Raw genomic sequence first — 14,563 nt, 5'->3', positions numbered from 1 at the left:
TGATTGGACTCCAGTTGGCTGACACCTCACTCCAATTAGCTCTTGGAGATGTCATTAGTCTAGGGGTTCACATACTTTTTCCACCTGCACTGTGAATGTTTACATGGTGTGTTCAATAAAAACATGGTAACATTGAATTATTTGTGTGTTATTAGTTTAAGCAGACTGTGATTGTCTATTGTTGTGACTTAGATGAAGATCAGATCACATTTTATGACCAATTTGTGCAGAAATCCATATCATTACAAAGGGTTCACATACTTTGAATGATATGTGAACCCTTGCAACTGTATGGCCTCTTTCACACGGGCGTTGCAGGAAAGTGTGCAGGTGCGTTACGGGAACGCCCGCGATTTTTCTGCGCGAGTGCAAAACATTGTAATGCGTTTTGCACTGGCATGAAAAAAAAATCACGCATGTTTGGTACCCAAACCCGGACTTCTTCACATAAGTTCGGCCTTGGGATCGGTATTCTGTAGATTGTATTATTTTCCCTTATAACATGGTTATAAGAGAAAATAATAGCATTCTGAATACAGAATGCATAGTCAAATAGCGCTGGAGGGGTTAAAAAAAATAATTAACTCACCTTAGTCCACTTGTTCGCGCAGCCCGGCATCTCCTTCTGTCTCCTTTGCTGAACAGGACCTGGGGTGAGCATTAATTACATGAACAGGACCTGCAATGATGTCACTCCGGTCATCACATGGTCCGTCACATGATCTTTTACCATGGTGATGGATCATGTGATGGAATATGTGATGACCGGAGTGACGTCATCACAGGTCCTGTTCATGTAATTAATGCTCACCCCAGGTCCTGTTCAGCAAAGGAGACAGAAGGAGATGCCGGGCTACGCGAACAAGTGGACTAAGGTGACTTAAATTATTTTTTTAACCCCTCCAGCGCTATTTGACTATGCATTCTGTATTCAGAATGCTATTTTCCCTTATAACCATGTTATAAGGGAAAATAATAATGATCGGTCTCCATCCCGATCGTCTCCTAGCAACCGTGCGTGAAAATCGCACCGCATCCGCGCGTGCTTGCGGATGCTTGCGATTTTCACGCAACCCTATTCATTTCTATGGGGCCTGCGTTACCTGAAAAACGCACAAAATAGAGCATGCTGCGATTTTCACGCAACGCATAAGTGATGCGTGAAAATCACCGCTCATGTGCACAGCCCCATAGAAATGAATGGGTCCGGATTCAGTGCGGGTGCAATGCGTTCAACTTACGCATGGCATCCCCGCGGAATACTCACCCGTGTGAAAGGGGCCTATGAGTCTGTCATTCCATGCAAATAGGGGAGCATGGGGCCCTCGGCAGGGAGGAGGGGGAAGATCAATGGTCGAAAACCCACCAATCATGCACTTATCCCCCCCTAATCCTGTGATTAGAGGATTAATTGATGTAATGAGACAACCCCTTTTAAAGGACCTGTTTATCTCACATTTCCAAAAACACTCGCTAATGACACTGCGCTTTTAGATCCATTTCCTCTTAATTCACTGCATTTTAGTCAGGGGGGCTTAGCTAAAGGGATAAGGTTTAGTAGAAACGGGCATGGTTTAGCTAACCCCTGCTGCAGACTGGTCTGGTCCCAAGGTATCTGCATAATGTGCTGCAATATTTTTGGAAATATGCCCCGCCCCTTTAATATAAAGGCCATGCACTAAACATCATTGAATGGAAAGTCAACAGGCCACGCCACAAACATAATTAAATAGACAGTCATGTACATGAACTATATGGAAACACAAGGCCACTAATGTGCTCATGGAAGCCCTACTCCTCTAAGAGCGCTCCCTTTGTTTTTTTTTACCTGGGTCTCATGGACTAACCTGAAATGCATGCAAAGAATAAATAATAAAAAACATGTCTGCTTCAGAAAGTTTTGTAGGGACAGGATCATAGGAAAATGGAGGAATTATGGCAGCATTATTATAGGAAAAAACGCAACTTACCTCTTTCTGGCTACAAGTTTTAGGCCAGAATTTTAACAATCCTCCAATAACCTGCAATAAGAAGGAGCACAGTTACTATCCAGATAGAAATAGCTTTACGTGTTTTGTGTGTGTCTGTCAGGGGTTTCCTGAATTAGAAAAGCATGGCTGCTTTCTTCCACCAAACAGCACCGCCCCTGTTCACAGGTTATGCCTGGTATTGCAGCTCAGCTCTATTGCAGTGAGCTGGACTGAGGTGCAAGGACCAGTACATCTGGAGGACAGCAGCCGTGTTTTTTAACGCTTTTAGACGGTGGATCGGTGAAGTTATGAAGAAGCGCTGGCCTCTACATAACTCCGGCATATCGACCACCGATTCTAAATGTAAGATGGCCTCCTTGCTATGTTACATTTAGACCATTTTCTACGCCTAAACCAGGGGTAGAAAATTATGAGACAGGACATGCCAGCCATTACCCTTCTGCATCCACGCCACGACCCCCTTTTTAATTTTTTATTTTTTTTGTTAGACCTGGCGTGAGCAGGGAAGAAGTTGCAGATTCTGCCGCAACATGACGTACGACAGAATCTGTGCCACAAAAGTGGTGTATATCTGTCCGTAAATGACTCCCTTAGTTGCCAAGCTGTCCAGCATCTCCAACAATCAGCTACATTGTTTCCCAGGCACATTGTACAGTGGCTGTGCTTCGTATTGCAGCACAGTCCTATTTTCTTGAATGGGGTTAAGCTGCAGAGAGCTGTAATACCCGACACAGCCACTAGGAAATGTACAGAGCTGTGCCTGGAAAACCAAACGGGTCATGGAGGATTCCACACAAAAAGCTGCAGCAAATGATTACTACATTTCATCTGGAAGGGGTTTTGAAAATGGAAAAGTTAGCATGCTGTGGAGCTTCAGATTCACAACATGCCCATTCTATTACAGAATTGCCACAGGTTTTCACCCCTTCAAAGTATAAGCGTGCAAACTGCAGTTCAATTTTAAAGGGTAAGGCTACTTTCACACTAGCGGTACGGACCTCCGGCAGGCTGTTCCGTTGGGTGAACAGCCTGCCGGATCCGTCCTGCAGCTAGTGACCGGGTGCCACCGGACTGCCACTCCGTCCCCATTGACTATAACGGGGGCGGGGATCCGGCAAGGCACGGCAGCGCACGGCGAGAGGCTGCTGGAAAAAATGTCGGACATGTTGTAGTTTTATTCCGACAGCGTGCCTCTGCCCCTGCCCCCATTATAATCAATGGGGACACAGCGGCACTAGCGGCAGGACAGATCCAGCAGGCTGTTCACCCGACAAAACAGCCTGCAGGAGGTCCGTGCCACTAGTGTGAAAGTAGCCTGACTGATTTTTTGATGAAAACATGACAATTTTAGCATATGTTACTGCTGCAGCAGCATTATGTATAAAGCAGTCATAAGTTTCTTCACACACCACTGTTTTCCTTGAGTTTTTCCCTTAGTTACAGCGGTTTAAACATTTACAATATTAGGATCTTCTCAAGATGGCTTCTCTGCCAGTTCTGAGGCCAAAACTGCTTTCCCTCACTTCCCATACACACTTGCTGTAGCCAGCAGTTTCCTGCCAGCCAATCAGATTGGATTACTGAGAGACACGCCTCCTCACTCTGAAGCCTAATGCAGGCATGCAGTGTGAAGGGGCCGTCCTTCTGTCTTCTGTTTATACTAAAAGGAAGACAGACGAGCCCTAGCAACGGTCTTTTAAGGGAGAAAAAGCTGTTATAAGGTAATTACAGATCTTTTGACAATCATTGACAGACTAACTCAGGTATACATGCCTAGCTCTCAAACTAGCAGAAAAAATAAAAAATTATGACAGTTACCCTTTAAGTGGTCTGCCAATTTTTTTTTATACATTCTGGACATGGGCAGTAGTCTCTGCTGGCCTGTATACTTATTCTGCATAGTGGTCTGCCTGCGGCCACCAATAGGGGGAGCTCAAGATCTCACTGCATACCATTACACCCTGAACTCAATATCATAGCGAGTAACTAGCTCCCTCTAGAGGCCGCTGTAGGCACAATGTTTTAAATCTGTGGCTATGCAGGGGATTTGAAGCTCTGTACCAGGAAGACAAACTTCTGTCTGCTGTAAGGATATAATAAGAGGTTAAAAAGGAGTTTAATATTGATGGCCTATCCTCAGTATTAGCCATCAATATCCTAACACCTCTGCAGATTAGCTGTTTGAAGAGGCAGCGGTGCTCCGGTGATTGCTGCAGCCTCTTTCAAGAGTGACATCACATCACTTTCATCAGTCACATGGCCTAGGCACAGCTCAGTCACATTCAACTGAATTGGGATGAGCGGCAATACCAAGCACCGCCACTATACAATGTACGGCGCTGTGCTTTATAAACTGTAAGGAGTTTACGGCACTCACTGGATCATAGAGGCCTTGATTAGCAGGGAGCCCTAATGATCAAACAGTAATGGCCTAAAAATAACCTTTAATTATATAATTATTATATAATAAAAAACAAAAACAAAAAACTGTTATTTTAACAGAGATGGAGATTTGCACGCCACTTATCTCTGGGAACTGAAAACACAGGGCATGTTAAACTAAAAAAAAAAACTCGCTCAAAAGCAAAGGCTGGGTCACCGTCCTCCAGACCCCATAATCATTCTAGCAGGTGGATCTCAGAGATTGCCAGGATCTGCCCAACATCTTGTAGAAATTAAATCTCTGAATTCCCAGCATCTGTCAGATCTTCCGGCTGATATTATACCATGAAGCGCCCGGATAGCTGCTCACGACCTCCGGATGCACCTGCACAGAACAGCCGAGCTATCCCCAAAAACCGTCATTGCGTGTGGCCGCTCAATACAGCTCATTTCTACTCAATGCTTTTAAGGTCAGTGATGTGGAGCGGCTCCTATAAATAAGACTGTAAGGCCGCTGTGCGCCCTGAATGCAGCACACCGGATTCTTGTTTTTCATGTTTATGCTATTTAATAGCTGAGACCTTTCACGGCACAGATAGGACTCCATGCTGCACACCCACATACATGTCCCAGCTATTATTAGTCCTGCTGCTTTCCAAGCGAAGCTCATGGTGCGGCTCCGTGACGCCCGCTCAAACGGGAGGTGGGCATTTCCTATCCTCTCTGTAGCAGTGTGCGATCTACAGGCTGCATTCAGCTTCACTGTCAGCACCAGGATAGTCACATCTGATCATACTTTTACGCTATCATTTATAATGGAAGCCACAACATTGGTGGACTGTCGTGCGGTTGGATTCAACGGACCTCTCTGACCTTTAAGGGCTTTTCTGAGAATTTATAACTGATGAACCACCCTCTGGATAGGTCATTAGTATCTGATCGGTGGGGGTCCGACACTGGGGGCCCCCGGTGATCAGTTGTTTGAGAAGGCACTGGAGCTCCTGTGAGCACCGCAGCCTTCTCTCCGGTTTTTCTAGGCCATGTGATGTCACGTTCATCTGTCATGTGGCCTAGGCGCAGCTCAGCCCCATAGAAGTGAAGGGGGCTAAGCGCGATATCAAGCACGGCCGCTATCCAATGTACGGCGCTGTGCTTGGTGAGCGGCAAGAAGGCCGCAGCACAGCTGATTGGCGGGGGTCCCAGGTGTCGTACCCCCACCGATCAGATACAGATGACCTATTCAGGGGATAGGTCATCAGTAACGCTGGGTTCACACCTGAGCGTTTTACAGCGCGTTCAAACGCGCTGTAAAACGCTCAAGACATGAAAACCAATGCTTCCCTATGGGAATGGTTCACACCTGGGCGTTTTACAGCGCGTACGAACGCGCTGTAAAACGCCCGACGCTCAAACAAGTACTTGAGCTTCTTTGGGGCGTTTTGACGCGCGTTTGTGGCCATAGGACACTGCAGTCAATGACACAAACGCGCGTCAAACACGCGTTTACTATTACAAAAAACGCGCATAAAAACGCGCGACAAAAACGCGCGTTTGAGAAACGCTCAGGTGTGAACCCAGCGTAACAAAATCTTGGAAAACCCTTTTTAACAAGTTCCGTCAAGTTATGCCCAAGAAAAAAGGGAACTGTCTGCACTATTTTTTTGTCGTTAAATGTGACGGCATTTGTGACAGAGGCTCCAACACAGATGTGAACAGAGCCTTACAGTGGTTTTTAAAAAAAGGTTAGTGACATCTAATATGGCTGCTGTCTATCATTCCATTGATTTTATTCTTGAAGAAAGAAAAAAATGTGTTTTTTGTCCATCCACTGAAACCAGTACCTGATGCAATTGATGACAGATGCGGTCATTAGCCACATCAGTTTTTGTAGTCATTTCCCAGCTGTTTCACGACTGAACAGATGGCAAACCTGTAGGTGTTTAAAGGGGTTATCTGATATCTGCTGAAAAATAAATTCATCATCTTTTGTAGTTGTTTCTTTTTCTTGCAATGGTGGTGATAACCATTATGGCTTCCTTAAAGGGGTTATCCGATATCTAAAATATGCCTCCCCCCAATGCCCGTGCCCCCTTGTATGGATTATACTTACCTGCTCCCCAACACCCGTGTCGCTCCAGATCCCTGCACGGCCACTGCTGCATCTTCCTGCCGCTTGGATCAAACATCCAGCGACCGTAGGGGGTGGGGTTTGTAGCCAACAGCAGGCCATGACGGGGACAAGCCCCCTTGAGGCTGGTCACCATCGCGGCCTGCTATTGGCTGCTTTCCCCATTGCCGGAGCAACTATAGCAGGCCGCGACAGTGACCAGCCTCAAGGAGGCTTGTCCCCGTCCTGGCCTGCTATTGGCTGCAAACCCCACCCCCCCACGGTCGCTGGTCGTTTTGATCCAAGCGGCAGGAAGATGCAGCAGTGACCGTGCGGGGATCCGGAGCGACACGGGTGTTGGGGAGCAGGTAAGTATAATCCATACAAGGGGGCACGGGCATTGGGGGAGGGATATTTTAGGAAGCCATAATGGTTATCACCCAAGAAAAAGAAACGACAAAAAGATGATGAATTTTTCAGCAGTACATAAATGTAAAACTGGGTAATGTTAAAATATTTGAGGATATTTGTGATAATGGCATGACACACCATAGATCATCCACTGCAATCTTACAGGGCATCAGTCAGCAGATTTGTACCTATGACACTGGCTGACGCCGACGCAGCAGTTGCAGAGAGAGCAGAGCCTCTAGGTGTAATGGTAACGCCCCCGTTGCTCCTAGAGGCTCATTTACATATATTAAAACATAATTATTCTCAGCAATGCGGGCACATATGAACATGGGACCAACACAGATGTCCTTCAACTTGCCAAGCGCACATGTAACAGGTCAGCCAGTGTCATAGGTACAAATCTGCTGACCGATGCTTTTTAACCTCTTGATCTGGCAAATAGATTGTAGATGGCAGATGTCCTTTATATTTACACCCCTGTGTATTTCTATCACAAAGCACATTATTGTATTATCTCTGGTTATTCCATCTATCTATATGTATATAAAATAATAAAATAATGTTTTTCTGTTTAAGTTCCGGTTTTTACGTTCCGTTTACGGAACTATTCTTTTCAATGGATACACAAACGGAAGGTACTCCATATGCCTTCCGTTTCCGTATTTCCGTTCAAAGATAGAACATGTCCTATTATTGTACGCATAACGGACAAGGATAGTCCTCTTCTATCAGGAGCCAGCTGTTCCGTTCTGCAAAATACGGAATGCACACGGACGTCATCCGTATTTTTTGCGGATTGTTTTCTGCGGATCGCAAAATACTGAAAAAGCCATACGGTCGTGTGCATGAGACCTTACACTAATAATCTAGATGATGTCTTCTTGATTTAGACTGCACACAGGACGATGGGGGGGGAGAGGTGCGTTTGGATATTTTCTTTTTGAAGACTGGTTTTAGGTTACAAAATGTAATAAAAAATATAGGATAAAAAAAAAAAAAGATGAATTTATTTTTATTTATAAAGCTCCAGTTTTTGTCAAATGGCTTGTATGAGATAGGAAAAAAAAAAAAACACATCTGCCCCCAACCCTCCACAAACAGCGCCAATCTTAGGCTGTGCGTGGAATTGCAAGTAAATGGGGTTCAGCTGCAAAATCAGACACAGCCTATAGAGAATAGTGGTGTCAGTTTCTGAATGAAAGTAGTCACATTTTTCTTATCCCATACAAACCCTCTGAGGGCACATTAAAGGATAAAATAATACTTACTGGTTCTGTCAGGGTGGTGTCCTTCTCCAAAAACTGGACAACACAATATGCAAGCTGGAGAGACACAAAAAGGTATTACAGCGGTTATATTTAATTTAAAGAGGTATTTATTTTTAAAAACATGCAGCTTTAGCTGCGAGATGACATTTATGACTGCCTAGACTGTACTATAGACTGGCATTATTCACTGCAGATCCTATTGGCAAAGCAATCAAATGAGTCAGGGAAGCCGCACACAGGTCCAGTGGACAAGTGAACCTAGACTAGACTTCCATGCCTGACTGATATGGACCAGGGCACCTGCTGAGGTTTGCTTAGTGCAAACACTGGCTTTAATTGCATGGATTAAAATTTAAATGTCATTTTTAGTGCATCTTAAAGGGGAATCCCCTCTCATAGAAACAGGTCAGGAGATGACGGCTGGTGCCTGTGAGCGGGAGTCCTCCCCTTATACAAGGAGCCAAGGGTTCATGGCACTTGATAAACAAAGTCCATGTGGTCTGGACTCTTTACCAAACGCCCTGTCCAGATCATACTAAACATAGATGGAGATGCCCGCTCATGTTATCTTTCTGCCTCTCTTCATGATGCATCAGATTGATGGAATTTAATGGAGTGATTTCGCTTTAAAAAGTTTTTTTTTTTTTTTTATAGTCTTGGGAAAAAGGGCACAGAGCAGGGGCTATACAAAATAAAAATCTTTACCTCTTAAATGTCTCGCTGTTCCAGTGCCACCCAGCTGGTCCTGCCGTGATGACGACATCTATTGTTCACGTAGCCACTGCTGCCAATCAATGGCCTCAGCGGTGGTACTTGTATGTACAGTATGTGACCATCATCACTGCAGGACCAGTCGGAGATTTAAAGGGATTTTCCCGGATTCCTCAGGATAGGTCATCAGTATCTGATCGGTGGGGGTCTGACACCCGGGACCCCCGCCAATCAGCTGTTTGAGAAGGTACTAGCGCTCGAGGCCTTCTCTGTGCTCACCAAGCACAGCCCCATAGAAGTAAATGGGGATGAGTGCAATACCAAGCACAGCTGCTATACAATGTACGGCGCTGTGCTTGGTAAGCTGCCAGAAGGCTGCTATGCTCAGGAGCGCCGCGGCCTTCTCAAACAACTGATCAGCGGGGCACCCAGGTGTAGGACCCCAACCGATCAGAAACTGATGACCCAACAATAGGTCATCGGTATAAAAATCCTGGAAAACCCCTTTAACAGGTGCGTAATGGTTACTTCATTATTTTACACCATTTCCTGCAAATTTCTTCAAATCATAAGCAACCCCACGGCTCATCAGCCATAACACCGCCCCCTGGGCACTTGAGAGGCCTTATTTGCATAAAAGTTGCAATTTTGTTTTGGCAGCTTCAATACACTGGGATAAATACATAGAAGGTACTGTTTTATTCATGGGTATGTGTGCAATAACGCTATATGAGCAATTTAAAACATGAAAACCTGGAGACAGACTCCCTTTAACATGCAGAGAGGCGATACGGTTTTTTAAAGAGGATCTTTCTCCTCTCCTGACACTGCCTGTTGTAATAGCTACTGACATTCCCCCTCTGATAACAATTCTGAAGCATCTATTCTTATGTCTCTATGTTGTGCCGTTCCTTTATTATTTCTACTAGAAGCTATGAATGAATTACTAGCAGTCTGCAGTAAGGGTACAGCGGGGAGGTAACCAGTTGGAGGTGTGTCCTGCACCTGTCTGACAATAGCAGCACTGATTGGATAGAGTAAGTCTGTACAGGGACACACCTCCAACTGGTTACCTCCCCTCTGTACCCTTACTGCAGACTGCTAGCAATTCATTCATAACTTCTAATAGGAATAATAAAGGAACGGCACAACATAGAGTCCATAAGAATAGATGCCCCAGAACTGTTATCAGAGGGGGAGTGCATGAAGCTATTAAAACAGGCATGTGAGAAAGGGTGGCAGGTCCTCTTTAAATGGTACATGTGTATTCTACAGATGTGCAAGGTCCTCTGGGGAGGAAAAAAAAAAAGAGGGAACTCAAAACACCTTATAGGGCAGACTACCGGGTATCACCTTATAAACCGCACTATTCTCAGTGACTCTGCCACATGCAGTAATAGTATTCCTAATGGGGACTATTCACCTGTGCATGAAATAAAGCCAGACCTTTCGCCGTGTGCATCGGAATCAGGACTTTCATGAGGAACTGTTTATGTTCAGATTTTAACGGTAACGCAAAACCATTGATAATGCTGTGAAGAGAAGAGGGAAACCCCAGTGTTAATAAAAACAATACTGTTTGCAAAAGTAAAAAATAAAATAAAATGGTTTATAGTACAGAGGAATTATAAGGAATATTTTCAAGGTGCTAAACAACTTTAGAAAAACAACAAAGTCACAGCTCTTCATACAGGAGAAATCCTAGGGACTGTCAAAATCATAACGGGCATCATAGGACAGGACTGTTGCTTCATAAAGCTGTATGGGAGATGCAGGATTGGGGGGGGGGGGTGATAAATGGTTAGAAAACCTCTTGAGGATTCCACTAATTTTCCTCATCACCGCAGTCAGCAGGACAGAGACAAGCTGGAAAGTAACACATGGGATCATCACACCCGGGCTTGTCAATCAAAGAGAAGAGGGGGCGGCAGCTACAGAGCAAGCAGACCCTCTAGGTGTAATGGTAACGCCCCCGTTGCTCCTAGAGGCTCATTTGCATATATTAAAACATCATTTTTCTCAGCAATCCGGGCACATATGAACATGGGACCAACACAGATGCCTTCAGCTGCCAAGCGCACATGTAACAGGTCACCCAGTCTCATAGGTACAAAACTGCTGACAGATGCCCTTTAAAAGTGTTGATAATAGGGCGGGTCATATAATTTCATTACCTTCCCAATATTTCAAGCAATTCGGCAACCCCATTAAAATGTTCTGTTTCATAGATAAACCTGCAAACGGAAGGAAGAAATCAGAAGTGAAAAATACAAGTTCATACATTTCTAAGACACTTAGGCTAGTTTCACACTTGCGGCAGGACGGATCCGACAGGCTGTTCACCATGTCGGATCCGTCCTGCGGCTATTTCGCCGTGCCCGCGGACCGCCGCTCCGTCCCCATTGACTACAATGGGGACGGGGGCGGAGCTCCGGCGCAGCACGGAGAAAGCCGCCGGACTAAAAAGCCTGACATGCAGTAATTTTAGTCCGGCGGCCTTTCTCCGTGCAGCGCCGTGCTGCGCCGGAGCTCCGCCCCCGTCCCCATTATAGTCAATGGGGACGGAGCGGCGGTCCGCGGGCACGGCGAAATAGCCGCAGGACGGATCCGACATGGTGAACAGCATGTCGGATCCGTCCTGCCGCAAGTGTGAAAGTACCCTTAATGTATATTATTTCTCACTTTAATGCAAAAAAAAAAAAAAAAAGATAATGATCAGTCTGTTAGATTGATGGAATGTAGATACATATTTATTTTCCTCGCTTATATAGCGCTGACATATTCCGCAGCGTTTTACAGACTTTACCATCACTCGCTGTCCCCAGCAGAGCTCATGATCTAAATTCCCTATCAGTCTGTCTATGGAGTGTGGGAGGAAACCGGAGAACCCGGAGGAGACCCCCACAAACACAGGGAGAACATACAAACAAAGCCAGGACCCCAGGGCTAACCAAGCAGCCACCCTGCTGCCCCTACAATTTATTTAGCACAACAATGGCTAACATACTATTAGGTGCTAAGACCCCATTATAGCTAGATTAACGGGCTGTGCTCATTCGGCTTCACTTGTGGAAAACACAGACCAATCAACTAAAATTCTAGTTTTTAGTCAGTATTCACCTCTCTAAAAATGAAGGTGAAAGAAGCTGGCCGATGGCGAATGGGAGGTCTGGAGCACATGGACCCCCAACTGATAAATATAGGGAGACATTAAAGTGAAAAACCAGCAAACATTGCTTTTCTCATTTTATGAATATACTTTTGTCGGCTAGCTGGGGCTATTATACAACTTACTACTACCTAGCAATAGGTGCTGTAGGATGAACGTGACAACTACACAGTGCCTGACTCCTGTGCGCTGTTCCCTCAAAGCTGTCCCACAGCACCAAAAGCTCGAGACCCCACAGCACACTGTACTTAGGCATTGCACTGTCCTAGGCAACAAACAATACTGAAATGAACATCTTGACTGCCTGAGACCGCCAGGAATCCTTATAATAACCCCTTCACTGCTCTAGATCACCAAGGATGCTTAAAATAGCTGCTTAGCTGCCTTAGACTACCATGGATCCGTAAAATAGCCCCTTCACTGCCCTAGACCACAAAGGATCCTTTAAAAAGCCCCTTCACTGCCCTAGACCACCAAGGATCCTTTAAAAAGCCCCTTCACTGCCCTAGACCACCAAAGATCCTTAAAATAGCCCCTTCACTGCCCTAGACCACCAGTGATCCTTAAAATAGCCCCTTCACTGCCCTAGACCACCAAGGATCCTTAAAATAGCCCCTTCACTGCCCTAGACCACCAAGGATCCTTAAAATAGCCCCTTCACTGCCCTAGACCACCAAGGATCCTTAAAATAACCCCTACACCACCAGGGATCCTTATATGAATCCATTACCTGCCATAGACCACAAGGGATATCGGTATTCACTCCTTTACTGCGCTAGATTACCAGGGATTCTGAAATCAACACCTTCACTCCCCTAGACCACCAGGGATACAGATATCTACCCCGACACTGCCCTAGATCACCAGGGAGACACACAATCTTCACTGCATTAGAGCTGGATCCTGTAATACGACTGTCCTGGATGCTATGTGGTCTTCGAGTCTGGCTTCTGTACGGTAAAGGTAATCCTTAGGGCAGTGCATATTGATATGATGATGTATTGCCCGGGCTAGAGGAAGCAGCACGGACTGTATACAAAGGCTTAGAGGGAACAATGCTTCTGTAAAACCAAAACTGGCAAAGTGCTGCTGGCTCTAACTAAAGACACACAACCAGGATTACACCATCAAAACCTGTTTTTGGTACAGCACAATGGGGTATAGTTATCAGAACCAATGCAAAATGTTAGTCTGTATATTATGGATTTTACACAGCTCGAATCCAATACCTGAGAAAAATGTTGTTAATTTGTTTTCTGATGAACGCTCTTAGGCCTAGGAACTTGCCATAGATCCGATGTAATACAGTCTTGAGGAAATCTCGCTCCCGGGGATCTTCGCTGTCAAACAGGTCCAAAAGCTGGAAAATGACAAGAGCGCAGACGTTACAGGAAATTCTGGTTTGAGCAATTATGTGAAACAGTGAGTCTGGTATAAGAAACACTGAAAATAACGTATCTGGTGTAAGATACAAGGAACAATGTGCTCAAATAATAAAACTACACAGTGAAAATAGAAGAGGGCAGGTTATGTTGCAATTATCTAACGCTGGACTGCACAGCCTATCCTTTCAGAGGAGTTTTAAAAAAATGTAACCAGCTCCACGCCTAGGCTAGCTGCACACTACAGTCAGAGAGGGAGGGAACAGCCTGCGGGACCTCTGCGCACTCTGGCATTGCCGGAAGTTTGTAAGGCTCCGTCCGGCCCAACTCACTCCAATAGGGACTGGAGGGCATCCGGCCACATCCCAGGAAATACGCCGAGAATCGGCCAGAAGAAAACTGCTGCGTGCATGGTGGCGGACGGAGCCTTGCAAACCTCAGGCAATGGAGTGCGCAGTGGTCCTCCTGGAACAGCCTGCCGAATCTCTCACAGGTTGTGTCTGGTATTGGAGTTTAAATGCAATATCAGACAGAGCATGGGACTGTTTGTAGAAAAAAAAAAAAAGCATACCTTATATTTCACACCCCACATAACCCCTTTAAGAACCAGGTCCAAACAGATGGGGTACTAGTGTGTTGATTGCCCCAACAGCAGTTCCATCAATTGCTTTAGACCACGTGCTTCCCAACCCGTGGCTCTTAAGCAACTGTAAAACTACTACACCCAGCATGCCCCAACAGCTACAGGGCTGGAGATTCACAGGTTGGGAGACGCTGCTCTAGACCAGTGTTTCCCAACCAGTGTGCCTCCAGCTGTTGTAAAACTACAACTCCCAGCATGCCCGCACAGCCAAAGGCCGTCAAGGCATACTGGGAGTTGTAGTTTTGCAACAGCTGGAGGCACACTGGTTGGGAAACACTGCTCTAGACTAACTTAGTTAGGCCTCATGCACATGGCCGTTGCCCTGCCGTGGCCGTATTGTGGCTCAGATACAGCAGGTCCGCAGTACAAGGGCACCGGCCGCGTGCACCCCGCATCATGGATGCAGATCCATTCAAGTTAAGTGGGTCTTGAGCCATCCCAGCTGCCGCACGGATGTTGCCCGTGCATTGGGGACCCCCCCAATCCGATCAGCTGT

At 45.8% G+C, this 14,563-nt stretch overlaps 1 protein-coding gene across 1 annotated transcript in view; it reads right to left on the bottom strand.

The window, feature by feature from the left end:
- PPP2R5A (protein phosphatase 2 regulatory subunit B'alpha) overlaps positions 1 to 14,563 on the bottom strand; it is a 104,925-nt gene that overhangs the window by 11,747 nt on the left and 78,615 nt on the right. The window contains exons 5-9 of the mRNA XM_044289120.1: positions 13,272 to 13,402; positions 11,048 to 11,107; positions 10,297 to 10,405; positions 8,163 to 8,216; positions 1,971 to 2,021 (exon numbers count right to left, since the gene is read on the bottom strand). Coding sequence (XP_044145055.1) covers positions 1,971 to 2,021; positions 8,163 to 8,216; positions 10,297 to 10,405; positions 11,048 to 11,107; positions 13,272 to 13,402 — 405 coding nt within the window. The remainder of the gene's footprint in view (positions 1 to 1,970; positions 2,022 to 8,162; positions 8,217 to 10,296; positions 10,406 to 11,047; positions 11,108 to 13,271; positions 13,403 to 14,563) is intronic.

This window comes from Bufo gargarizans, chromosome 4 (genome assembly GCF_014858855.1).
Source record: "Bufo gargarizans isolate SCDJY-AF-19 chromosome 4, ASM1485885v1, whole genome shotgun sequence".
NCBI lineage: Eukaryota > Metazoa > Chordata > Amphibia > Anura > Bufonidae > Bufo > Bufo gargarizans.
This window is presented reverse-complemented; position numbering and strand designations above follow the sequence as displayed.